Below are 27,034 nucleotides of genomic sequence, written 5' to 3' on the forward strand. Positions count from 1 at the left end.
ATCATCTTCTAGGACTTGAAATAGCTCACCTGAAATTCCATCACCTCCACTAGCTTTGTTCGTAGTGATGTTTCCTTAGGCCCACTTGACTTCAGACTCTGGGTGTCTGGCTCTAGGTAAGTGATCACACCATCGTGGTTGTCTGAGTCATGAAGATCTGTTCTGTATAGTTCTTCCATGAATTCTTGCCACCTTTTCTTTTATGTTACTACCCTGAAAAACTTCTGCCTTTCCATTTATTACAAAATAAAGTCCAAACTCCTGAGCTTAACATTTAGCGTTCTCAACCATCATTTTCAGATATTCCCTTCTTACATGATTTTTACTATTATTCCCTTACGCATTCTAAATTCCAACCAAATCTTGTCATTTCTATGCAGTTCTGCCACTTTGTGTTTGCCTAATACATTCTCCTTATATTTTTTACCAAGGTATAGTGTTCTCTCTCTTGAGCTGCTATGACTATTTTATTGTACCTATCATATCTAATTGTAATTATAGTTACTTCTATATAGTTTACTTTCCTATCTAATTTGTAAGCTCCATGGGGGCAAAGATCAGCTTTTATTTTTCTCCATATCCTTCAAAGTTCTTAGCACTATGCTTTGCACAGAAAAAGTGCCTGGTGTATATTTTCTCCATTGAACTGGTAATAAATATATGAAGTCCATAGACTTAGACTATCACACCCCTTTGTTCATTACCTTGTCTTTTCACTTATAAAAAAAAAAATAGAAGCCATTAAGGCCAAAATTTCTAAACTTCCTGCTACAAAACAAACCAAACTTTTATATATCTGTATCCATTCTTTCATCCTTCCTTTCTTTTCCCTAAGATCAATCTCTCCACCTAAACTTTGAATTGCAGCCTCTCTTGTCTTCTCAGGAATCTTATCACACTGACTTTCCCTTATCTCTTGCATTTACAACCTCTCTGCCTCCTCCACTGAATATATTCATTTCTCACCTTTAAAAGTACCAACAATCACACTCTTTCTCTAGCTGCTACTGAATGGCTCTCTATTTCTGTCTCCTTTCTTCATTACTCCTTGAGCAAATTACGAAGTACCTATCATGTGCCTTGTATAGTGTTTGGTGCTAAGACTACTGTAGTGATTAAAAACAAAACTTTATGCCTTTGTGGAGTATTTTTTTTTAATTTGTCAATTCTCCCATTACTATCTTTTAATTCAAACATTCATACATTAAGAAAGGCTTCCATACTTTAATTTTTTACAGTACTATACAGAGCTTCGATGCTATTTCAGTTTCAGATTATAGGAGATCACATTCAAATATGTTTTGATTTGACAATTTGCTTTTGCAATATTGAGGAAAGATTATAAGCATTAATTAGTTTTATGGTAACTGCTGTGGAAGAGTGGTTCCACGGTGCCGTAAGCTCCTGAAGTAGAAATCTGTCAGTTCAGGAGAGGCTTCCCTTTGAGGAAGTGGCATTTAAGCCAAGGTCTGAAGAATAAGTCGGGGCTAAAGTGAGAAGGGAGGAAAAAGCAGACTGTTCAATATGAATAACACAGGCAGGAGCCTTTCTATGGAAAAGAATATACCAAGTAAAAGGATCTGAAATAAGGCAAATGTGGCTAGAAAAGAGAGAACAAATGGGAACATAGTCTGAGATAAAGCTGGAGATGCCAGCTTTAGGGACCGGGTCAAGGAGGGCCTCTTAAGGAGTTTTGACTTTTTCTGAGACCAGTGAATAGCCATTTGAAGGGTGTTAAGCATTGGCTGTAAATTAAGAAGTTAAGCAGTTTTTGGATGGTATGGTTAATAAAGAACAATAGCTTATATAAAGGGAACTTGGTAGTGGTGAAGGAAAAAAGTAGATTCAGAAAATATATCTGAGGTAAAAGTCTAAGGTTGGTTTGGATGTGGGGAGAGAGGCTTTTAAGGATGATTCCAAGGTATCAGAAATAAATTTAAATATGTGTGTGTGCATTTATATATGTGTATGGTTCCTGCTTAGTCCATGGGGTTGCCTAACAATTTTGATGTATGCAAATTATATATAAAAAATTTCCATCTGTCACTAGAACAAGTCTTATAAAATTACTATTGTATCTCAATGCTTTTTTGTCAAGGAAAAGGTGGGTTAAGATAAATGCTTGTGAAATATTCTTAACATGACATTTTGGGACCATCTCTTCTTTTCATCTCTGGTTGTTCAGTTATTTTTGACTGAGTTACTTTAATCCATGGTCTATTTTAGAAACTAAGAATTTGGAGGATGAACAGAAAGACAGTCCTGTTGAAGAACTGAATTCTGAAGTGAGAGCTGCAGAAAAAGGTAACTGATTTAATTAGGGAGGTAAATGGGGAAAAAATCCTCTGAGTTTTTTATTTAAATGATATTAATGAGATAGACTTTTCAATAAAACAGATGATTTTTTTACCAGTATTTTAATGTGTACATTCTGATCATTTTGTTTTTGTTTTTCTTTTCAAAGAACTGGAACAGCTGAAAACTGAGGAAGAAAAGCTTCAAAGGTTAGCCTTCAGTTTGAGTGTTAGAAAATATGCCAACCTCCACATGGTTAAGTGATTTCCTACCTCCAGAAACTGACAAGACTGAGAACATGAATATTGACGAAGGTTGAGCCAGGGCTTCTACTCCACTTTGCACTTGACCTTGGAGGCCATCTTAGCAGTATTCTCTAAGCATTTATTGCTTACAGAGCATTAATCCAAGGCAGTAGTTCTCAAGCTTGTGTAATATCAGGATCCTGTTAAAGAAAATCTAGCATTAAACTGCTTTTATATGACACTTAAGTGTAAATAAATAAAAAATGAGGTATGTGTTTCTTATACTGTGGATCTTATTTAACTATAAGACTCAAAGAAATCAAATACAAATAATGACAAAGCCAGTTAAATTCCAACTGGAAACATTAACTTGATAGGTGATAATAATTTAGCTAAAATTAAATTGATGCTAGCAAAATGACTAACAAAATATAAATTCTGTTTAGCTCTAATAAGCTAAACAAAACCAAATGTATGCACCAAAATTATGGCATTTTTGAGGTGGGCATTCTTATGGTCTACATTATGCTTACATTTTTAACATCAAAATAAAAATTAAAATTTTTTTGAGGTTAGTTTTTGTTAATTTATTTTTAATTGGAGGATAATTGCTTTACAATATTGTGTTAGCTTCTGCCATACAACAGTGTGAATCAGCCATAAGGATACATGTTCTAGTGAGGTGGATGAATCTAGAGCTTGTTAGAAAGAGTGAATTAAGTCAGAAAGAGAAAAACAAATACTGTATATTAATAAATATATATGGGATCTAGAAAAATGGTACTGACAAACCTGTTTGTAGTGCGGAAATAGTGACATAGACACAGAGAACGGACTTTAGACACAACAGACGAAGGAGAGGATAGGATGAATTATGAGACTAGCATTGAAACATACATTACCATATGTAAAATAGATCAGTAATGGGAAGTGTTGTATAAAACAGGGAGCTCAGTGTTTTGTAACAACCTAGAGGGGTGGGATGGGGTGGGGGGAAAATGTAAATTTTAGTAATAGACTCACACTTCTAGTTTAATGTTTATTAAAAAAAAAACCTAAAAATGCAAAAATATACATCACTCACCTCACTGGGGAGCCATTTAGCACATGGCTTTTTGTCATAAACTTTTATTTTAATGATGTCTGAATTCTCTAGCAGTGACGTTATCTTTCTGTGAATACCTGGTTTGATTTGCAGAAATTTCTTAGAGCTGGAAATACAGAAAGAGCAGATCCTTGCTCAATTAGACTTTGTGCAAAAACAAACAAGGAGAACTGAAGAGTTGCTGGATCAATTGAGGTAAGGGAAAACAGGCAGCATTAATTTGTGTTTTATCCTGTACCATTGTGGTTGTCTCAGTCTACTAGTACAGTTGACATGTGTTTGTAATGTGTATCACTGTTTTTAACCTATAATGCAATGTATTCTCAAAAAGAAGAATTAATATACTCAACAGTAAGCTGAAAGTATACAAGGTGGGAGAGCTATGAAATTTGTAATGTTAAGATATTTAATATTTTATATTGCCTAGACTTGGCTTTTCTCTGAAAAATAACTCAAAATTGAGTCAGTTCTTATTTCTTTCAAAAGCATAAGTTTGTACATTCACAGTATTGGAATTAGAGTAATGAATGTCTCCCAAGCCAGTAGAAAACTCCAGTAGCTGCTGATGGTACTATTCAGATGGTAGAAGAACTTAACTCTCTTCTTTTATCTTAAAATGTTTTTTTGTTTTTTCTCTTTATTCAGCTTGTCTGAATGGGATGTCATTGAGTGGAGTGATGATCAAGCTGTATTCACCTTTCTTTATGACACAATAGAACTCATCATTACCTTTGGAGAGCCAGTAGGTAAGTAGCAAGAATAAGATAATTCCTCTGCAGATAAATATATGGTTAAACTTACTAAAGATTCATACTTTGTTTTAATACAATATTAACATGTATTGACATGACGAAAGTACTGCTGAAAATCTTAAAAGAGGCAATCACTTTATTTAGTGATAATAGAATTTTATTTTATTAAATAAAAAGTAAAAAACCAGCTAGTGAAAGTTGCCCTTTGTTGAATTACATTAGATAATAGAAATTTTGCCTATCCAGAAAAATGGATCAACATGCTCTTCACATCTATTTACTCTGATTTCTTTTTTCCCATCTGTCTCTGTTGTGATGGAGGATTTGCTCCTAATGTTGATGATTCTTGACTGGGTTTTTGATATACATAAGTTAACCCAAAAAGCTAATTGGAAATTCTCTCTGTATTGATTGGTAGGTTTATCAAAATTGGTAAACATCACTAGATGGTAATTTAATAGAATCCTAGCTATTTTGTTATAATCTCCTGTCAGTATCTTTAGGTCTCTTCTCTTGAAACAGCTTCAGCATGGCCAGCCCTGGGTGAACATGGCCAAATTGAAACTTTGAATCTTTATAATTTCTCAGCCTCCAAGCCCAGTTCTCCTTAAACATTCCTGGGAATTCCTTGTCTGTCCAGTGATTAGGACTTGCGCTTTTACTACCATTGTTCAGTCCCTGGTTGAGAAACTAAAATCCTGTAAATCGTGTAGAACAACGCCCCCTCACCCTCCAAAAAAAGTTCCTTTTCTAAATGAATACCATCAACTTCTGTTCAGATCCGAAATTAAAAGTTAGGAATAACTCTATACCTCTTTCTTCTTTACCTGGCATATCTAAATTATGAGTAAGACTTACTGATTCAGATTTAACATTCATCTACTATTTTGTGTCTCTTCTGCCAAGAGATACCTCCAATCTGTACAATAACGCTATAGGTAGTCTTTCTGGAACTTTTTCTTTCCCCCTCTATTTCTTTCTCCTTCCTGTAGCTATAGTAATTGTTGAAAATTTTATCATGTACCTCCTACTCTTAAACTGATAATCAGAATGCTTATAACCTGTAAAGCCCTGAATGAATTGAATTTTTCCTCCTTTTCCTTCCTCATCTTACACTGTTCTCTGCACATCGGCCACAGTGAATTTCTTTCACTTCTTTAAAAGATCATGGTCTTTCGTGTTCAGTCATATTCCATCCTACCTCAGGACATTCATCCTGATGTTTCTTATGCCTGGAAACTTTTTCCCTGTCTTAGTCCTTTTGGGTTGCCATTTTAAAAATACCATAAACTGGGACTTCCAGTGGTAAAGAATCTGCCTTCCAGTGCAAGGGACATGGGTTCAATCCCTGGCTGGGGAACTAAGATCCCACACCCTTGAGACAGCTAAGTCCATGCACCGAAACTACGGAGCCACCAGCACATCCTAGAACCCATGTTCCACAACAAGAGAGGCCTGCATGCTGCAACTAGAGAAAATTTTAAAATATAAAATTTTACATACCATACACTGAGTAGCTTATAAACAACAGAAATTTATTCTCACAGTTCTGGAGGCTGGAAGCTCAAAATATGGGTGCCAGTATGGTCAGGCAAGGGCCCTCTTCCAGGCTGCAGACTCTTCATTGTATCCTCACATAACTAGCTAGCTCTTCAAGGTCTTTGTTTTAGGAGCACTAATCCCATTCATAAGGGGTCCATCCTTATGATCTAAGCACCTCCCAAGTTCCCACCTCCTACAACTATCACAGTGGGCATTAGGTTTTCAGCCTATGAATTTTCAGACCATAGCACCTCCTCTTCACTAAGTAAATGTCTACTAATAGTCCTTTAGAGCTCAACTAAATTATCACTTTCTCAGGAAAGTTTTCCTTGACTCTTCTTTTACTCACTCCCTTTGCTATTTGCCCTCCTGGCATATGTTCTCATTGCTTCATGCAGTTTTCTTTATTGTGCTTATTATAGTTTGTAGTTCTTGGTGTGTTGATTAGTGCAATTATCTGTGTGTCCCCCTGAGCTGTAATTCTTTAGAGCATAGGTTGATCATGTTTGTTTGTCTCACTAGCATATCCTCAGTGCCTAACGCATAGATAATATTCAACAGAGTGAAAAGAATCAATCTTAGAGACAAGAGATAACTCTGGTGTATGGAAGAACAATCAGCTCTCCTAGCTACCTAAAATGCATTGCTGTTATTTAGTTGCTAAGTCACATCCAACTCTTATGTGACCCTATTCACTATAGCCCGCCAGACTCCCCTGTCTATGGGATTTCCCAGGCAAGAATACTGGAGTGGCTAAAATTACTGTGATGCTAAAAGCATAAATTGTTTTCACTGTATTTTTACAAAGATAATAGGTATAGGGAGGTTGTAGTCGTCTTCTTTATATGATTCCTAAAAAGAATATTATTTTTGCACAGAAGTTAGGGTTCAAAGGAGGAGGCCCTGATAAATTTACAAAACTGTCCCACACCTTAAATTTCCTTAAAGGCCTGCCAGTTAATATAGTTCAGTGTTCTCAGGGGAACCTTTACATACACAGAGAATAGTATGATTCAGGGATAAAGCTTCAACTATCTATGAAAAAATCCTGCTACCCAGAAAGAATAGGATTCTAAAGTACTGGGTTGTATGTGGCTTTAAATCAGATGATAAAAAGAAATACTGTTTTTGTGCTGGTTTTTCCTAGTTGGTCTCCCTTTCCTGGGCAAGGCTTCTAGGAAGATTGTTGATCTGAATTTTCAATCTCTGTTAGATGGTAAGTTCAGAACATTTAATCCAACAAAACTCTTTTGGAAATTTATTTAATATTAATTAAATTATTTAATAAGTGTATATTGTTCCTTGAGAACTCTTTTACATACTAAATTAAATATAAACAACAATAATAATTAGAAATGTGTATTAGACCAAAAACTGCTTGAGAATTGTTCTAAATATTGTATGGGCTTTAAAAGAAATTTTAAAAAATTATTACTAAATCTTGAGTAATAGCTATTTCCATAATTTAAAAATTACCATTATGGGTACTTACTCTGAATCAGACATGTATATTACTTACATCAACACTATTCTCCATTTTGCAATTAGAGAGCTATAGCTCAGAAGCAATAAGTATTGTGCTTAGGATCACTCAGGTAGTAAGGAAAGCCAGAATTTAAACTCAGGGTTATGTTACATTTAAACCTACACATTTATCTCAATTTTATTCTGTATGTGATAAAGGCTTGAGTTTATATCACAGTGACTTAATGTTCACTATATATGATTTATGTGTTTGAAAATAAAATAGAGATGATAGTTAAATACCTAGTTATTTGAAGGTATTTCTAGTTAATATTTCTAGTGTGTGTGTATGTATATATATATATATAAAATACATGAATGATAAGTAATACCCTGCTTTTGATTTTTTTTTGTTTGTTTGTTTCCTCAGAGGATAAAGCTCCTCCTTCCTCCATTTTAGTTCATAGCCTTATTTTCCAGTACATTGAGCAACAGGAATCCTGGAAGAAGACATGCACAACACAGCATCAGGTACCCAAGGTAAATTCCCACAGAAATATTTAAAGGAAATTATGTCAACTGTTCTAGAAAGCAGAACTGAAATTTTATGTATGTAATAGTGAATCCTGAAATGATAAATATACTAAGATATACTAAACTATTCAACTTTGGGGTATTCTTTATAAAAGAGTCACTAAACCCTAAAATGTTCTTATACTTTCATCTTTTCTTTTTTTGTTTTTCCCAGATGCTTCAAGAAATCTCACTGGTAGTGAGCCATTGCAAACTCCTTGGAGAGGAGATTGAGTTTTTAAAGCGATGGGGACCAAATTATAACCTAATAAGCATAGATGTGAATAATACTGAGTAAGTGTATTAGTTTCTGTAGAGCTGCCATGACAGAGTGCTACAAACTGGGTGGCTTACACAATGGAAATTCATAGTCTCACAGTTCTGGAGGCTGGAAGTCTGAGGTCAGAGTGTCAGCAGGATCAGTTCCTTCTGATGGCTGTGAAAGAGAATCTATTCCATGCCTCTCTCCTAATTTCTGGTGATTTGCGGGAAGTCTTTTGGCATTCCTTATTTGTAAATATGTAATCCCAGTAGCTTCTTTTATCTTCACATGACATTCTTCCTGTGTGTATGTCTGTGTCCAAATGTTCCCTCTTTGTTAGGACACCAGTCATTTTAGATTAGGGGCCCACCCTACTCTGGAACGATCTCATCTTAACTAATTAATTCTGCAATGATCCTCTTTACAAATTAGGTCACATTCTGATGTACTAAGGGTTAGGGCTTTTTTTTTTTTTTTTTAGGGTTAGGGCTTTAATACATGAATTTTAGGGGACACAACCCATGATGGTAAGTAGTTAGTCGAAAACTTATTAAAATAATTTAATTAATAGTTTCATGACTAATGATGAAAATACAAAATAAGCATGCTTTGTTCCAGATGTTTTACCCTCTGTTCATTTGATAAGCAATGATGTATACCATAGTTTCAGTATAAAAAGAAAATGTATTTGTTTCATTCCATTTTTGTTTTGTGTTTTTAATTGAGGATCTTGTCTTTTATAGATTGAAGCTTTTATTCTCCAGCTCAGCAGCATTTGCAAAGTTTGAGATAACTTTGTCTCTCTCAGCTCACTACCCATCAGTCCCATTACCTTTCTCTATTCAAAATCACCTTGGAAACATTGGGTGAGTAAAGAGCAAGCAAGAAAGGGCTCGCAACTACTTTTTTACCTTTGTTCTTTCTTTCGAAAGATTTCTCAAAGTGGTCAGAAAATGGATAGACCATAGTGAAAGCCAGAAGTCACCTCTCGCTCTGATTTCATTTTGAAGAATTTGTTCTTTTGAAGTCAGTGACCTTCATTGCTATCTCCAGTGAATACTGGAGACCATTGGTCTATTTTTTTATATTTGCTCCATTTTATGGTAACTCCTTCCTGAAACAGGAATCGAAAAGGAAAAAAAATCCTGCTTAAGTTTAGCCCAGGTCACATCTGAACAACTTTCATGGCCTTAAAAACAGAGTAATCACTTTAAGAATTATGTAGTCATCGTGCTTTTCTCAATTAGTTTGTGGAACAGACTTAAAAGTACTTCATTTCTACTGTATGTTTTGTGACTTTGTATACACTGCTGACAGATTGCAAGATGATAGAGTATAGAATATGTCCACCCCAAATCCACCAGCAAATGCCAGTAGTTTAGATTTTCATTGCCAGAGAAAGCAGCTAAGTCACGATACCTCACAATTACATACATAATTGGTTCTTAGGCCTTATTTTTAGAATCTCAGTTCAGATTGGACATCTAATTATTTCCAGAAATGCCTGTTTGTGCTTCCTAGTAGATTCAGAAATCCTACTCAAAAATATGAATTTCGTTGAAATGAAGACAAGTTTCCAGAAAATTAATTAGCCTTTTGTTCTTTCCAGCCAAGATGAAGTCACTGCCATTCTATCTAAAGTGCCACTGGAAGACAACTACCTAAAGAATGTAGTCAAACAAATTTACCGAGATCTGCTTCAGGACTGACAGCCATTTCTACCACTAGAATCATGGACTGCAGTTATAACAGTCAAACACAGTACACTTCATACTATGTCAGTGTTTCAGTTACTGTTTAATATTCATACTGTTTAATATTCATCTTTAGGTCATAGAAGCCTAGTAAAGTTTCTTCTGATGGAAATTTCTCCCACTAAAGTTACGCTCTCTGCTTTAGTACAAGCCCTTTAAGAATTAACTTTTAAGTATAAGGAGAGGTCACCACAGACAAAAATATTAGCTATTTCCCCATATCTAGGGCTGTGATTTTTAGGTTTATATAGTGTCTATTAGTATTTTCCTAATATAATTTTGTAGGGAAAAATTAATTTTTGGTTTGATACATATATGTAAATATATTAATACTGTTTTTGTGTTTGTGATATAGTAAAGAGATGTATATAGAAATACATAGAGATGTATAGAGAGACATCCCTCTACCTGGGCAGTTTCAAAACATTTTTCTGAAGGATGCCTTACAACAAGATTCTCAGTCTCTTTCATTTAATAACAGCTTCAAACAATATCACACCCAAAACACAGGTTTGTCAAGTTTTGGTAATGGTAATGAACTTTTAAGTATTGTTTTCTGAAGCCAAACACTTTCTTATACACAAAAATAGGCATGTCCATTGATAATTGAATAATCAGTATTATCTGTAAGATAGACAAATTTGAAAAAACTTCATCTAATCTTTAGTCAAATCCTAATCATGATCATTTTTGTTTCCCTTATATATTTCTCAAATATATTTACATTTTTAAACTAATTTATATTAATATTTTGGTTTATATTTTGGGATCAGGTTAAAGTTCTATGGGTCCCATGAATGGTATCTGCCATCTTGATTGGCTTTTACTCCTGAACTACTAGTCAAAATAGTAAATGGTCTTTTAAGCTTCAAAAGTCAACATAAAACTCATTTGCCATAAAAATCAATATTTAAATGTTCCCTGTTTCTGTAAACTCCTTGAAAAAAATTTAAGGTCATCAATATGATATGTTTCCCTGAAACTTCCCATGAAATTTTTTTTCTTACTGGAGTTGTTTTATTTCTTTCTGTAAACCTAAAAAAGTAGAAGTTTTGTTTTATACATTTTGGCAACCTGGAATGACCAGCTCCAAGGATGATTTGGCTTGTAATGATAATCTCTGCTTTCTTGGGTTTGGAGTACATAATTGTATTATTTATCTAGTTATTTGCTTTTCTATTTGTTCAAAGTATTGGTTATTTTTATAAAATTCTTTGGAAGTTTCTTCAGTAGTGATTGGAAACAGATTATTTTTTGCATTATTAAAGTAAGTTTATTATGTAAAATATTTTTAAAGCGGTATCTCTTTATGAAGTTTTTTTTGTTTTTTAACCCTGTATCCAGTATATCCTTGAAGATATGCCTAAGCAAGCTCACTTTAGAAATAATCACTTATTTGAAAACTCAGATAAGGTTAAAGTATGTCAGGACCTTAATAATAGAAACAGGTACCAACCGTAGTTATCCCTTTGTCTCTAAGGCACAATAGAAGAAAACTATTTTGAAGTCCCTTAGGAAACTATCCTTTCTTAAGAATTAATGTAGTGGTTCTCAAAGTATAGTCCCTAGACCAGCGGTCCCCAACCTTTTTGGCACCAGGGACCAGTTTCATGGAAGAAAATTTTTCGACAGATCAGGGGCCAGGGGAAGGGTATGGTTCAGGCAGTAATTTGAGCTATGGGGAGCAGCAGATGAAGCTTGCCCACCACTCACCTCCTGCTGTGCAACCTAGTTCCTAACATGCTGCAGACTGATACCAGTCTGTGGCCTGGGGGTTGAGGACCCCTGTTCTAGACAACCTGCCTTAGCTGTTCAAAAGTATCCATGTTGTTGACCTCAAGTCTAGACTGCCAGATATTTCTCCAACGGAAATGGATTCGGGATCAGAAGAAAACGGCAGTTCACGGTTTGCAGCCATGGTGGGTCACGTGCAGTTTCCCGCTCTACAAGGAAAGGAAAACACAGAGAGGAAAGAAAAGCTAGGAGGCTACAGGAAACAAAGGCTTTTCATTGGCTGAACCCTTCCCAGAAAAGGAATCTTTCTTCTTTTTGTTGGACTCTGCCAACAATGCAGCCATGAGAATTCCCCTTTCTGCTCTTCTTCCTCTACTTAATCAAGGTTTTTGATTATTAATTTTTTAAAATATCGTGAAATCAAAACAAAACAGAAAGGCTCCTAGATTACAGGAGACTAAAGAACTTTTGAAAGGCAATGCTTGATCCTTGATTGAACCTTGTATTAAAAAAATTCATAATGGATATTTTGGGGATGTGGAAATTTGAATATTAAACTATATATTAGATAATAGTTTTGTATCAGTGTTAAATTTCTTGTGTGATAATGGTATGTAGGAGAATGCTCTTATTAGGAAACACATGTCTGCAGTTTACTTTCAAATGATTTTTTAATATATATAATTTTATTTATTTTTGGCTGTGCTGGGTCTTCGTTGCTGAACAGGCTTTTCTCTAGTTGCAGCAAGTGGAGGCTACTTTAGTTGCAGTGCATTGGCTTCTCATTGTGGTGGCTTCTCTTGTTGTGCAGCACAGCTCTAGGGCGTTTGAGCTTCAGTAGTTGCAGTGTATAGGCTCAGTAGCTGTGGCTCAGGGTTCTAGAACACAGTGTCAGTAGCTGTGGTGCATGGGCTTAGTTGTTCCATGGCACATGGGATCTTCCCAGATCAGGGATCGAATGCGTGTCTCCGCCATTGGCAAGAGGATTCTGCCAATGAGCCACCAGGGAAACCCTCAAATGTTTTTTTAAAAGTATATGTGGGTATGTGCATATATGCATGTGTGTGAGAGATGCAGAAAAAAGGAGAGAAAACAAATACAACAACATGTACATAGGTGTTTAAATGCACTGTTCTTTCAACATTTCTTTAGGCTTCAATTTTTTCAAAATGAAAAATTGGAGATGAAGAGAGGTTTGCTTGAGGACTTCCCTGGTGGTCCAGTGGTTAAGGCTCTGCATTCCCATTGCAGAGGGCACAGATTCTATCCCTAGTCAGGAAGCTTAAGATCCCACATGCTGCACAGTGTAGCCAAAAAGGGAGAGAGAAGAAAAAAAAAAGTTTTCTTGGTGGCCAGGCATGAGAGGTAGTACAATTCTAAAATTTCATTGAGGCTCTAGGAAAGACTGATGAATTGCTTTTGTTCCATAAGGAAGTGTATCTTCCTGCAGCTGTTTCTGATGCCAAATTTTATTTCTTTCCTTCCTAGACTATGCCAAATTCTTTCTGGTGATGTTTCCTTATTTCTTTCCTTCCTAGACTATGCCAAATTCTTTCTGGTGATGTTTCCCCATCCTTTAAAAATTTTCCAAAACGAAAAATTGTATTGTGTTCTTTTTTAAAAATTGTGCTTAAATCACAAGGAAAGTAAACATTTCTTTTTAATTCTGCCCCTAGACACTCAGTTTCCCTTTTTAGAGACAACCAATATTACCTGTTTCTTACCTGTTGTTCCAAACCTGTCTGTGTATAAAAGTAAACATGTATGCAAGTAGGTATGAGTGTGTAAATATGTATTTCTTCTCTCCTTTATTACACAAATAGCCCATCAATACATGTCCTTCACTTTACCTTTTTCACTTAAGGACATATCTTGTTAGGTTCAGATCAATACATAAAGAACTTCCAACACATATTTTTGCTTTTAGTTAAATCGTAGACCACTGGATGGATGTACTGTATCTATTGATAAGCATGTAGGTTGTTTATCATCTTCTGCTACTGTAAATTATGCTGAAATTTTGCATACGTGTTAAGTTTATCTATAGGATAGCTTCCTAGAAATGGAGCTGTTAAGTCAAAGGCTAGTTGCATTTGTAACTTTAATAGATGTCGGCAAACTGCCCTTTAAAATAGTCAAATCAATCCTACTAGGACTGAGTACCACAAACTTGCTAATACAGTGTGTCCCAAGCTTTTTGATGGTTATCTCAGTATGGTTTTGATTTATATTTCTCTCGTGTGAAGTTGTGCTTCTTTACCTGTGCTTTAGAACAATTTGTATGTCCTTTTCTGTGAATTGTCTGTTGATAATCTTTGCTCATTTTTCTGAGTTATCTTTCTCATTGACTTGTAGGATGTGTTTATAAAAGAACTCTTTTTGATATACGTTGCCAAATTTCCCCCATTTGTTGGTTTACTTGATATTATTTATGATGGGTTTTGCCATTTAGAATCTTAAAGATATATATATAATGATGAAATAAAATTAACATTTTAAGCCAAAACAAGAAAAAATTTTCACTGCCCTTTCAGGCCTCCTCCCTTCCCTCTAGTGTGCATTGTGCACCTGCATTTTGCATTAACCACACCTCCCCAACAGCAGAAATACCTGTTCAGACATAGAGACCAGTTTTTCTTCTGGCACCAGCCATGTAGTCCTTAGAAAAAAACATTATTTTCTCAGTCCTGTAAGAAGTCTCAATGAACTACCACCTACCTTGTATATGTGGACATCTTTGGTGAACTTATGTATAAAGATTATGACTGGTATGACTGGTACAGAACAGACTGGGTCAGGTGACCTGGACAACACCTAATGGAAGAAAGTTCTTAACTACTAAATGACTCTATTAATGTTACTAGCCATATTACTTGTATTCTGCCTATTTCATAAGATTACTGGGTTGTTTAGTTCATTTGTTTTTTTTTTTTTTGTGTGTGTGTGTGTGTATGTGTTTAACATTACAAAATGTGTGACTGAGCCGTAAAATAATAATGACTAGGGGACTTGAAATGATTGACCAAATACATAGTTGGTGGCTCAGACAGTAAAGAATCTGGCTGTAATGCAGGAAACCCAGGTTTGATACCTGGGACAGGAAGATCCCCTGGAGAAGGGAGTGGCAACCCACTCTAGTATTCCTGCCTGGAGAATTCCATGGACAGATGAGCCTGGCAGTCTACAACCCATGGAGTCGCAAAGAGTTGGACATGACTGAGTGACTAACACTTTCACTTTTCAGGGGACTTGAAATGATTGACCAAATGTATAGTTCTATAACATCAGTGTTTATAATAGTGTAGGTATGGGAGTAAGCCATTTCCTGGACCATAAGAGACAAGTAAGACAGGCAATCCAGAGGCTTTGGGCAACTATTAATAGGCCCGAGTCAAGTAATAGCACAGTGAGTAGCATATCAATGAAATCCTCGCCTGACATGGGAATGAGTATTCCTAACACTGTGGGACAAATTGGTCATGAAATGCCTCCCAAATCTTTGTCAAAATTAAGACACAAAAGGAGGGTTTTGTAAAAGAAAAAATGTTGGCCACCATCCAGTTCTATAAGATTTGAGTTATTAGCAGTGTAGGATGACATACAGTACATCCTAGAAAGGAATTCAGGGCGAAGAGCAGGATGAGGCATTTCATGCTCTGGCAGAACTGGCCCTCAGTTATTTTCTGGAGAAAATTTTATGAACCCAGTTTCTTGCATCTTCCCGTACTTAGAAAAGTACTAACACCGTTAACTAAGATATCTATTCTTTTTGAATAGTAGTCACCTAACAAGATGTGTGTTTGGTTGCACATACCCCTTTGTCAAAAGTCCCTACTTGACTTCCCCTTTATTTCTTTTGCTGTAAAGCCCATGGTTTCTCTTAGAACTTTTATGGTTTAACACTACATTTATATCTTTGATTCATTATCCTAACACAGAGTATGAGATAAGGATCAAAATTATTTTTTTTCAGATGGCTATGTGGTTATCTCAGCACCATTTAATGAACACCCTTTTTTTCCCAGTGATTCACAATTTCTCTCTTCTCATATACTCATACACTAAATTTCATATATTTCTCATATACTAAATTTCTCTATATATTCATATCTATAGCTGAGTATGTTAGACAGAATAAAGCCCCCCAAAGATGTCCACATCTTAATTCCTGAAACCTATGAATGTAACCTTATATCACAGTAGGGATTTTGCAAATGTTCTGAAACATCTTGACATGTGGAACTATCCTGCATTAGCTGGGTGGGTCCAGTGTAATCACAAGGGTCCTTATAAGAGGGAATCAGGATGTCAAGAGTCAGAGAAGGAGATGTGATGATGGAAGCTGAGATCAGAATGATTGTTGGCTTTGAAGATGGAGGAAGGGCAAACCAGAGAGGGCAAATCCCTCTGAAAATTGGAAAAGGCAAGGAAACAGACTCTTCTAGGACCTCCAGAAGGAACACAGTCCTGCCAACACCTTGATTTTAGTTCATTGAGACCCAGAATTTAGGAATTCTGACTTCTAGAATTGTAAGACAATGCATCTCTGTTGTTTTAAGCCACTAAATTTGTGGTAATTTGTTACCAGCAGCAATAGGGAATAACAGCACTGGAATAACTAGTCTGTGCCGTTGACCTACTTTTGTGTACAAGCACATTTTAATTATTATAGTTTAATAATTTAGTTTTCAGAGAAGGCAATGGCAATCCACTCCAGTACTCTTGCCTGGAAAATCCCATGGACGGAGGAGCCTGGTAGGCTGGAGTCCATGGGGTTGCTAGGAGTTGGACATGACTGAGCGACTTCACTTTCACTTTTCACTTTCATGCATTGGAGAAGGAAATGGCAATCCACTCCAGTGTTCTTGCCTGGAGAATCCCAGGGACGGGGGCGCCTGATGGGCTGCCATTTCTGGGGTCGCACAGAGTCGGACATGACTGAAGTGACTTAGCAGCATAATTTAGTTTACTGGCTGGTTGGTTCAGACCCTTTTATTTCAAGATGTCCCTGGCTCTTCCTGCTTTTTATTTTACCATATATAGGTGAGAATTAGCTTGTTCAGTTCCAACAAATCCTTGTTGACATTTTTACTGAGATCATGTTATATTAAATTTAAAGATCAACTAATGAAGGACTGCTATCTTAAATATGCTGTGTCTTCCAATACAAGTAGATAGTAGCTTTTCTGTTTTGTGTCCTTTATTATCTTAAAGTTCCTTTTATTTTTTTTTTCTTAAAGTTCCTTTTAATGTGTACTTCTCTTGTTAAGTTTATTCCAAGACATATTTTGTTACAATTTAAAACTATAATTGTAAAGTCAAATTTGTACAAAAAATTCATACACAAAAGAATATGGATGAAGACAAACTCATTCATATCTTACTAGAGAGCATCCTTCCACATACTAGGTTTTTTTAGCCATAAAGAAGAGCAATGACTATTGTATAGGCAACTGCCAGTGATTGACACAAATCCCACTGGGATTTCTATTGGAAATTCTGCCATAAAGGTGGGGTCATCTGCATATCTGAGATTACTGATATTTCTCCCCAGCACTCTTCCAGCTTGTGCTTCCTCCAGCCTGGCATTTCACATGATGTACTCTGCATGTAACTTGAATAAGCAGGGTGAAAATATAGAGCCTTGACGTGCTTCTTTCCAGATTTGGAACATATTCATTGTTCTGTGTCTGGTTCTAACTTGCTTCCTAACCTGCATAAAGGTATCTCAGGAGGCAGATAAGGTGATCTGGTAATCCCATCTCTTCAAGAATTTTCCACAGTTTGTTGTGATCCACACAGTCAAAGACTTTAACGTAGTCAATGAAACAGAAGTAGATGTTTTTCTGGAATTCCCTAGCTTTTTCTCTGATACAGTGGATGTTTGCAGTTTGATCTCTGATTCCTCTGCCTTCTCTAATCCAGCTTGAACATCTGGAAGTTCAAGTTGTTCATGTACTGTTGAAACCTAGTTCTCGGTTCACATACTATTGAAACTTAGCTTGGAGAATTTTGAGTATTACTTTGCTAGCATGTGAAATGAATGTACTTACATACAGAGTAATGCCAGGCTGGATGAAGCACAAGCTGGAATCAAGATTGCTGGGAGAAATGTCAATCTCAGATGTGCAGATGACACCACCCTTATGGGCAGAAAGCAAAGAGGAACTAAAGAGCCTCTTGATGAAGGTGAAATAGGAGAGTGGAAAAGCTGGCTTAAAACTCAACATTCAAAAAATTAAGATCATGGCATCTGGTCCCATCACTTCATGGCAAATAGATGGGGAAACAATGGAAACAGTGACAAACTTTATTTTCTTGGCCTCCAAAATCACTGCAGATGGTGACTGCAGCCATGAAATTAAAAGACACTTGCTCCTTGGAAGAAAAGCTTTGACAAACCTAGATAGCACATTAAAAACAGAGGCATTACTTTGCCAACAAAGGTCCATCTAGTCAAAGCTATGGTTTTTCCAGCAGTCACGTATGGATGTGAGAGTTGGACCATAAAGAACGCTGAGTGAGGAAGAATTGATGCTTTTGAACTGGTGTTGGAGGAGACTCTTGAGAGTCCCTTGGACTGCAAGGAGATCTAACCAGTCCATCCTAAAAGAAACCAGTCCTGTATATTCATCAGAAGGACTGATGCTGAAGCTGAATATTTGGCCAGTATTTGGCCACCTGAGGCAAAGAACTGACTCATTGGGAAAGACCCTGATCCTGGGAAAGATTGAAGGCGGGAGAAGGGTACGACAGAGGATGAGATGGTTGGATGGCATCATTGACTCATGAATTTGAGCCTGCCCTGGGAGATGGTGAAGGACAGGGAAGCCTGGCGCTCTGCAGTCCATGGCAAAGAGCCGGACATGACTGAGCGACTGAACAACAACAATTAGGAATTCACTGAGTTTGGAGAATTTTCAACTGAATGATATTGAGCTCTTCTGGGAACATAAAGATTTCTCCATACAGGTCCTGAACATAAAGTTCATTCCTAGATATTTATGGGTTTTATTGCTACTGTGAATAGGATCTTTTTTTCTATTATATCATCTAGTTAGATATTGTTAGCACTTAATAAAGCTCTGGTCTTTTTATATTTTGTGATTACACTACTATATTCTCTTATTGTCCCTTAAAACATTCAAGTATATAATCATATCTATAAATCTTTCCCAATATTTACATCTTTATTTTCTCATTATTTCATTCTTTTGTTACTACACTTAGTAGCACTTTCTGCACAATAGTAAGTAATAGTGGCAATAGATAACTTTGTCCTTGATTTTTTTTTTTTTTTGGTGGAATCTTAGTTCCCCAACCAGGAATCAAACCTGGGCCCTTGGTGGTGAAAGCATGGAGTTTAGGACTCCACTAGATCACCAAGGAATTCCCTTGTTCTTGATTTTAATGAAAGTATTTCTAATGTTTAATTAGCAACGAGATGATGGCAGCTTTCTGGGATATCTATATCTATGTATTCTTGATCACGTTAAGCAAACACCTAATACCTTTTAACCTTTTTCTCCCCTTAATGAGGGATTTATGTTGAAAGAGATAGGAATACCAGACCACCTGACCTGCCTCTTGAGAAATCTGTATGCAGGTCAGGAAGCAACAGTTAGAACTGGACATGGGACAACAGACTGGTTCCAAATAGAAAAAGGAATACGTCAAGGCTGTATATTGTCACTGTGCTTATTTAACTTATATGCAGAGTATATCATGAGAAACGCTGGGCTGAATGAAGCACAAGCTGGAATCAAGATTGCGGGGAGAAATATCAACAACCTCAGATATGCAGATGACACCACCCTTATGTCAGAAAGTAAAGAAGAACTAAAGAGCCTCTTGATGAAAGTGAAAGAAGGGAGTGAAAAAGTTGGCTTAGAAAACGAAGATCATGGCATCTGGTCCCATCACTTCATGGGAAATAGATGGGGAAAAAGTGGAAACAGTGGCTGACTTTATTTTTCTGGGCTCCAAAATCACTGCAGATGGTGATTGCAGCCATGACATAAAAAGACACTTACTCTTTGGAAGAAAAATGACCAACCTAGATAGCATATTAAAAAGTAGAGACATTGCTTTGTCAACAAAGGTCCGTCTAGTTCAGGCTATGGTTTTTCCAGTGGTCAGGTATGGATGTGATAGTTGGACTATAAAGAAAGCTGAGTGCAGAAGAATTGATGCCTTTGAACTGTGGTGTTGGAGAAGACTCTTGAGAGTCCCTTGGACTGCAAGGAGATCCAACCAGTCCATCCTAAAGGAAATCAGTCCTGAATATTCATTGGAAGGACTGATGTTAAAACTGAAATGCTAATACTTTGGCCACCTGATGTGAAGAACTGACTCCTTTGAAAAGATCCTGTTGCTGTGAAAGATTGAAGGCAGGAGGAGAAGGAGACAACAGGATGAGATGGTTGGATGGCATCACTGACTCGATGGACATGAATTTGAGTAAACTCTGGGAGTTGGTGTTGGACATGGAGGCCTGGCGTGCTGCAGTCCTTGGGGTCTCAAAGAGTCAGACATGACTGAGTAACTGAACTAAACTGATGCTGAATTTTATTGGATATGATCAATAACCTCAGATATGCAGATGACACCACCCTTATGGCAGAAAGTGAAGAAGAACTAAAAAGCATCTTGATGAAAGTGAAAGAGGAGACTAAAAAAGTTGGTTTAAAGCTCAACATTCAGAAAACGAAGACCATGGCATCCGGTCCCATCACTTCATGGGAACTAGATGGGGAAACGGTGGAAACAGTGTCAGACTTTATTTTGGGGGGCTCCAGAATCACTGCAGATGGTGACTGCAGCCATGAAATTAAAAGACGCTTACTCCTTGGAAGGAAAGTTATGACTAACCTAGGTAGCATATTCAAAAGCAGAGACATTACTTTGCCAACTAAGGTCCGTCTAGTCAAGGCTATGGCTTTTCCAGTGGTCATGTATGGATGTGAGAGTTGGACCGTGAAGAAAGCTGAGTGCCAAAGAATTGATGCTTTTGAACTGTGGTGTTGGAGAAGACTCTTGAGAGTCCCTTGGACTGCAAGGAGATCCAACCAGTCCATTCTGAAGGAGATCAGCTCTAGGATTTCTTTCGAGGGAATGATGCTAAAGCTGAAACTCCAGTACTTTGGCCACCTCATGTGAAGAGTTGACTCATTGGAAAAGACTCATGTTGGGAGGGATTGGGGGCAGGAGGAGAAGGGGATGACAGAGGATGAGATGGCTGGATGGCATCACTGACTCGATGGATGTGAGTCTGAGTGAACTCCGGGAGTTGGTGATGGACAGGGAGGCCTGGCGTGCTACGATTCATGGGCTCGCAAAGAGTTGGACATGACTGAGCGACTGATCTGAACTGAGAACAGAACTTAGCACTCCAAAATGTCTCTTTGGTTTGTGGGTTATTTCAAATTGAAAACAATCAAGACCTGACCAAGATCAGAAAGTAACTTTGACCTTTTCCCTGATTGCCTAAAAAATATTCAGAGGTTTGTTCCTGGTTCAGGGGTATCACCAGTCTACTCTGTGTTCCATTGTCTCTGCATGACCCAACAAATATTTATTTGCCAAACATTTGCCTTTCCATCTGCCTCCCTCTCCTTTAAAGTCCTAAGCCACTATCCCCAACATCCTATTTTGTCTTTAGCTAAAGATGGTTTTTCAGGTGAGGGTTTCTGCTCTTTTGCAGAGTTACTCAGATTTCCTGGGTCACTCCCAGGTGTACATATTACTAAACTTTTTATTTTTTTCCTTTTGTTTTAATGTCAATTTCTCAGATCAGCCAGAAGAACCTATGAGGGTAGAGGAAAATTTCTTCCTGACAAATGCTTTCCAATATGATAAAATTAGTAATTTGATTTTTCTCCTTGACCTATTAATAAAACCAATTATAACTGACTTTTTCTAATATTGCATCATTCTTGCACTACTCAAATAGATCATTTGGATGTGACATGGGATTTCTTGTTCTAGATTTCCTTTTTTGTGCTCCAGGTTGATTATGCTAATGAGATCATATTCTTGAACAAATGATCAGATTTCTGCTGATTAAGTTTTGGTTTCAAAACTTATAAGTTGCCTCCTTGAGATTTCAGATTGGTCACTTACCTTGTAACTTAGGATATATATATTCAAAACTTCAATTACACATTTATAGATATTCTCATGAATTGCTGATTGATATAGTAAGAAATCTACTTCCAGCTTAGTTGGTTGTCTTGGAGGAAAGGAACATAAAACTACTCATTTGTTTAAGCCAGAAAAAAAAGATTACTGGAATGTAGGAAGATTATTGGAATGTAGAGCTATCTCATGGACCTCAAGAGCATTAAGTGCTGCAGGTTCCCTGAGAAATTGGAAAGATCTGGGAAGCAGTCAGATTTCAAAACAGTTTCTTTCTGTTTAACTCTCTCCCACTTCCTTATCTCAATTTCTTAACCTTTCTGCAAATGGGTTTTCTTTGGTTTGACATCCACACAGCCACAGGAATTCTATTTTAATGAGAGGTCAAAGTCATGTATCATCACACAGCCAAGAGGGGCTGTGGGTTTGCAGATGTTCTAAGGAGAGTATGTGAAGAATAGGCATGAAGGTGTGTATCTCTGGTATGGGTGGCAGTTCACGATTATCCCCAATTACTATCTAGAATCATTAGTTAGGTTACTTCTACCTTCAGAATGCTTCCTGAATCTGTTCTGTCATTGCTCTAATGCAAACCTTCATCTTGAGAAATGGAGTTATTTCCTGCCATATCAATTAACAAGGATCTCACCAGACTCTTGCATCTTCCCAGACATGGAAAATCATCAAATTTCTTAACTTGGGATATCTGGTTTCCTTTAACAATAATCTCTGATATTCAGCCTGCCTGCCCTTTGTCATAGAACTTCTATATAACCTGGCTCCTCCCCTTGACTCCTCGGAGCAGTTCTCTCAAGGCTACTTGAGATGCTGCCTCCTGGGGTTAAGTCCTAAAAATTCCCACCAAATAAAACAACTCTCAACCTTTAGGTTGTGACTATTTTTTAAATCGACAATCTCTTGCCTGAAATATTTCAAGCACTTCATAACAGTTTCTATTGTTTTTACTCTATCCTGAAATCTGTCCTTCAATGCCACAGGGTAACCATGTGAGGATTAAATAAAAAGTTCATGAATTTTAAAGCACTCCACAAACATAAAGTGGTGTGGAACAAAAAACAGGTATAAAGCATGAGATTCATTGGATTAAAAACTTTCAGATGTACCCATCACCTAAAGAATAAAGATCAAAGTTCTATAATGGTCTTATACGACTCTTCATGCTGCTGCTGCTGCTGCGAAGTCGCTTCAGTCGTGTCCGACTCTGTGTGACCCCACAGACGGCAGCCCACCAGGCTCCTCAGTCCCTGGGATTCTCCAGGCAAGAATACTGAAGTGGGTTGCCGTTTCCTTCTCCCTACTTCTCTTCATGGAAATAATATAAACGTAAACTATCAGCACCTGGTAAGACACTTTTCCTCCCTCATCAGACAGTACTCCTTAACCACAGTTAATTTCCATACCCACACAGCGCTATTCGCTTATAATGTCTTCCATCTCATCTACGCCCAGTAAACACTAATCACCCTTTAAAACTGGAATCAACTTTTAATAAACAACGAAAAGATTTACATTCTCAAAATCCAGAGTCCTGCAAATTCCCAGTAAAGTACCACAGCTTGACTAATATTTCAGTCCGTCCTTTCTCTCCATTAGCTTTCTGTTCCAGTTTCACCCAGGTACTTCAGCGGCATCAGCTCCACCATCTACAAGAGCCTAGAAAGCGCCTGAACTCCGTAATTGGTCTAAGTTAGAGGCTCAGCGCACCCTGAAGGGCCAAATGCCCCAGGTTAGACACTTAAGAAACAAATTAAGAGCTCCCAGTGCTGTGCTTAGTCGTTCAGTCGTGTCCAACTCTTTGTCACCCCATGGGCTGTAACCCGCCACTCTCCTTTGTCCATGAGGATTCTCCAGGCAAGATTACCGGAGTGGGTTGCCATGCCCTCCTCCAGGGGATCTTCCCGACCCAGGGATCGAACCCAGGTCTTCCTCAGTGTAGGCGGATTCTTTACTGTCTAAGCCACCAGTTCCCAAGAGCCTGGCTATTCCCAAGAGGGGCTAAGGAGCTACAGCTGAGTCGCCCGCCCGCGGTGCATACAGGGATATGTGGTCTCGGGAGGCCCACAGCCTCTTGGGAGTTGTAGTCCTCGATCTGGTAAAGGGTGAGAAAAACGCAACTCTCAAGTTCTGGATTAGTCCTAACGGCGAAAAAGAAGACGGGAACCCATAACATCCTGCAACCTCAAGTTCTTTGAGCCCAACTCTCGATCTCACGAGTGGTCGAGGCGGCTGGAAGGCGGGCCCGAGAAGGGTGGGGAGACGTTACGTTGACGCGGGCGTGACCTTGCCCAATAGGATTTGGCGGGATTTCCGAAAGCTGTAGGCAGAGCGCGCGCTGCGGCTTGAGACCGAGGCCTAAGAGGAGGCGAGACCCGCCGCAGGAGCGCAGTTGGAAGCTCAAACTCGCCTGGGTTTTGTGCGGAAGGCCGAAGCAAGGGAGTAGAGAAGCGGGGCACAAGCGAGGGGATCTACAGTCCGTCCGGGATCGGGCGCGGGCGGGTCCAGCAGACGGTAGTCGGAGTGTGCAACCTGCCCTAGCGAATAGCAAAGCACGGCAGGTCCAGGTGAGTGTGAGACGGAGACCAAGCCCCTTCCACCGCCAGGTTAGTCCCGGCATAAGCCGGTCCCAGGCTTAAACCCAGATTTGGGCCCCAGCTCCGCAGCCTTAGGGGCCCCTCTGTTTCTCCCAAGTGAGAAACTCAGAAATGGCGGGGCGGAGCCGGGACGTGTCCGGGCTACTTCGACCGTCGGAGTTCGCTGAGGGGAAAATAGAAGCGCACTCTAGCGTTTAGAGCTGGGAGGAACCTTGGGAGGCCTTCATTTCCAACACCTACTTAATGGGCGTCCGCGAGGAATCCAAGATCCAGAGACGTGTAGTGACAGAGTCACAGCTCTTAAGCCAGAACCACGGTTTCCAGGTTTCTGGTCAGTGCCCTTTCCATTACACAAAATTTTGCTTACCAGAGTACCCACCTCCAGTTGCCAGTAAGATAATTTGCTTTTTCTAATGCGGAAGACCTTTTACGTGATGTCTAGGTAATGATCTGTAGTGACGTATGCTGTTTTTTCTTAAACTTATAAGCCAAGTGTAGTATACAAATAGAAAAATGCACAGATCAAAAGTGTGTACAGCTTCATGAGTCATTACAAAATGAATATACCACTCAGATCAAGAAAGAATGCTGTCATCACCCGGGAGCCTCCCTTGTGCCCCCTTCTCTAATACTCTCCCTTCTCGCCAGAGGTAACCACTGTGTTGACTACTAATACCATTGATTAATCTTGCCTGTTTCTGAATTTTATGTAAAGAAAGATTATTTTTGTGTCTGGCTTTGCTCAACGTTCTGTCTGTAGGTTCGTGTCTTTGCATTTAGCAATACTTTCTCGTTGCTATGTTGTAGTCCTCCTATTCATTATACCAGTGATGGATATCAGGATTATTTCTAGTTTTTAGCTTTCAGGACAAAGGTGGCTGAGAAAATTCCTGCATACAGTTTAGTGCACACGTATATGTTTTTCAGTGGGTTAATAGTAATAATAATAATAGAGTGGCAAAATTCCTGGGTCAAAGTATTTGTCTGTCTTCACCTTCCATATTTAATACAGTACCAATACACTCGAACCAGCGGTGAATGAGTGTTCAGTTGTTCCACACGTTTGCTAATAGTTAATGTTAATCTTTTAAAATTTTAGCTATTATCTTGTGGTTTTAATTTTAGTTTTCCTGATTATTAATGAAATTGAGCATTTGTGGATACATTTATTAACCATTTGAGTATCTTCTCTTGTGACGTGCTTGTTCAGATCTCTTTTGCCTATTTTTTATTGGGTTGTCTTTCTTGCTGGTTTGCAAGAATTCTTTATATATTCTCGTTATCAGCCGTGAGGTATATTTGTGGTGAATTTTTCCCCCCTCGCTATTGTTTGACTTTCTTTCTTGCAGTGGTGTCTTGATTAGATGTTTTCAGTCGCTCAGTCATCTGGCTTTTTTTTTTTTTTAATTGTTTATTTGGCTGCACTTGGTCTCAGTTGTGGCATGTGGAATCTAGTTCCCCAACCAGGGATCGAACTTGGGCCCTCTGCACTGGGAATGTGCAGAGTCTTAGCCACTGGACCACCAGGGAGGTCCCAGCCCTCTGACATTTTGTGACACCATGGACTGTAGCCCTCCAGTCTCCTCTGTCTGTGGAATTTTCCAGGTACATGGGATCTTTCCAACCCAGGGATTGAACCCATTTCTCTTGCATCTCCTGCATTGGCAGATAGATTCTTTATCACTGTGCCACCTGGGAAGCCATAGCCTTTTTTTTTTTTTTTTGGGCTGCACTGGGTATTAGTTCCTATACATGGGATCTAGCTACCTGACCAGGGATTGAGCACCAGCCCCTGCATTGGGAGCTTGGAGTCTTAGCCACTTGACTACCAGAGAAGTCCCAGCCATAGCATTTTGATGGATGGAATTTCTAAATTTAAATATAGTCCAGTTTTTCAGCCTGTTGCTTTTTGATTACTGCTTTATGTATACAGTTCCAGCCATCTTTTTCATAAATTATGAAGGAAGACACTTTACTTGCCTTCAGATGATTCTGATATTTGGAATTATAAACTCACATTATGCTAAGCATGCCGTCTAAGAGAACTACACCTGAACCAGTCAAGAACAAATGGTCACCTTCTGTCAAGCCTCTAAGACTGGAGACTCCTTACCTGTTATTTTTTGAATTAAATTTATCTTGATTGTTAAATTGTCCAGATTATTTTGGTGTGACTTAAGTATATTTATCCTTGTAGACATCAAGATTTGTTTGCTTTTACTAATACCTCATGAAGAAAATTAAAATTTTTTGTTCTCCATTCTTTCAATCAGTGCAATCTTAACTATTAAAATAATCTGACTTTTGTATTGGCCTTGTATGGAAGATGTCAAACTGAGCAAGGTACTTCCATGTTACTTATTCATTTGTGCATTCAGTGAAGTCTGGCATTGGTTAAAATGTTGCTCTTTAAATTTCATACACTTTTGTTACAAAGAACCAAAATGTGGGACTACAAACTATGATTATTGCCTAAGGTTCGGAGAATTCTCCTCTCAGTCCACTGTTTCTGTGTCAGGAGTGGAGATTTATGGCAGTGATTCTGTACCTTCATTTCAC

At 38.0% G+C, this 27,034-nt stretch overlaps 2 protein-coding genes across 2 annotated transcripts in view; both read left to right on the top strand.

The window, feature by feature from the left end:
- Positions 1 to 10,047, top strand: part of KNL1 (kinetochore scaffold 1) — a 63,168-nt gene extending 53,121 nt beyond the window's left edge. The window contains 10 exon segments of the mRNA XM_069597814.1: positions 2,227 to 2,304; positions 2,465 to 2,504; positions 3,739 to 3,840; positions 4,291 to 4,391; positions 7,087 to 7,155; positions 7,834 to 7,943; positions 8,152 to 8,270; positions 8,982 to 9,104; positions 9,848 to 9,941; positions 9,943 to 10,047. Of these exon segments, the coding sequence (XP_069453915.1) occupies positions 2,227 to 2,304; positions 2,465 to 2,504; positions 3,739 to 3,840; positions 4,291 to 4,391; positions 7,087 to 7,155; positions 7,834 to 7,943; positions 8,152 to 8,270; positions 8,982 to 9,104; positions 9,848 to 9,941; positions 9,943 to 9,966 (860 nt within the window). The 3' untranslated portion in view covers positions 9,967 to 10,047.
- Positions 10,048 to 23,917: 13,870 nt separating this feature from the next.
- The window catches only part of RAD51 (RAD51 recombinase), a 36,105-nt gene continuing 32,988 nt past the window's right edge, over positions 23,918 to 27,034 (top strand). The window contains exon 1 of the mRNA XM_069597824.1: positions 23,918 to 24,445. The gene's annotated coding sequence lies outside the window, so the exon portion shown is untranslated. The remainder of the gene's footprint in view (positions 24,446 to 27,034) is intronic.

The sequence above is a fragment of the Ovis canadensis genome, chromosome 7 (assembly GCF_042477335.2).
Source record: "Ovis canadensis isolate MfBH-ARS-UI-01 breed Bighorn chromosome 7, ARS-UI_OviCan_v2, whole genome shotgun sequence".
Classification (NCBI taxonomy): Eukaryota; Metazoa; Chordata; class Mammalia; order Artiodactyla; family Bovidae; genus Ovis; species Ovis canadensis.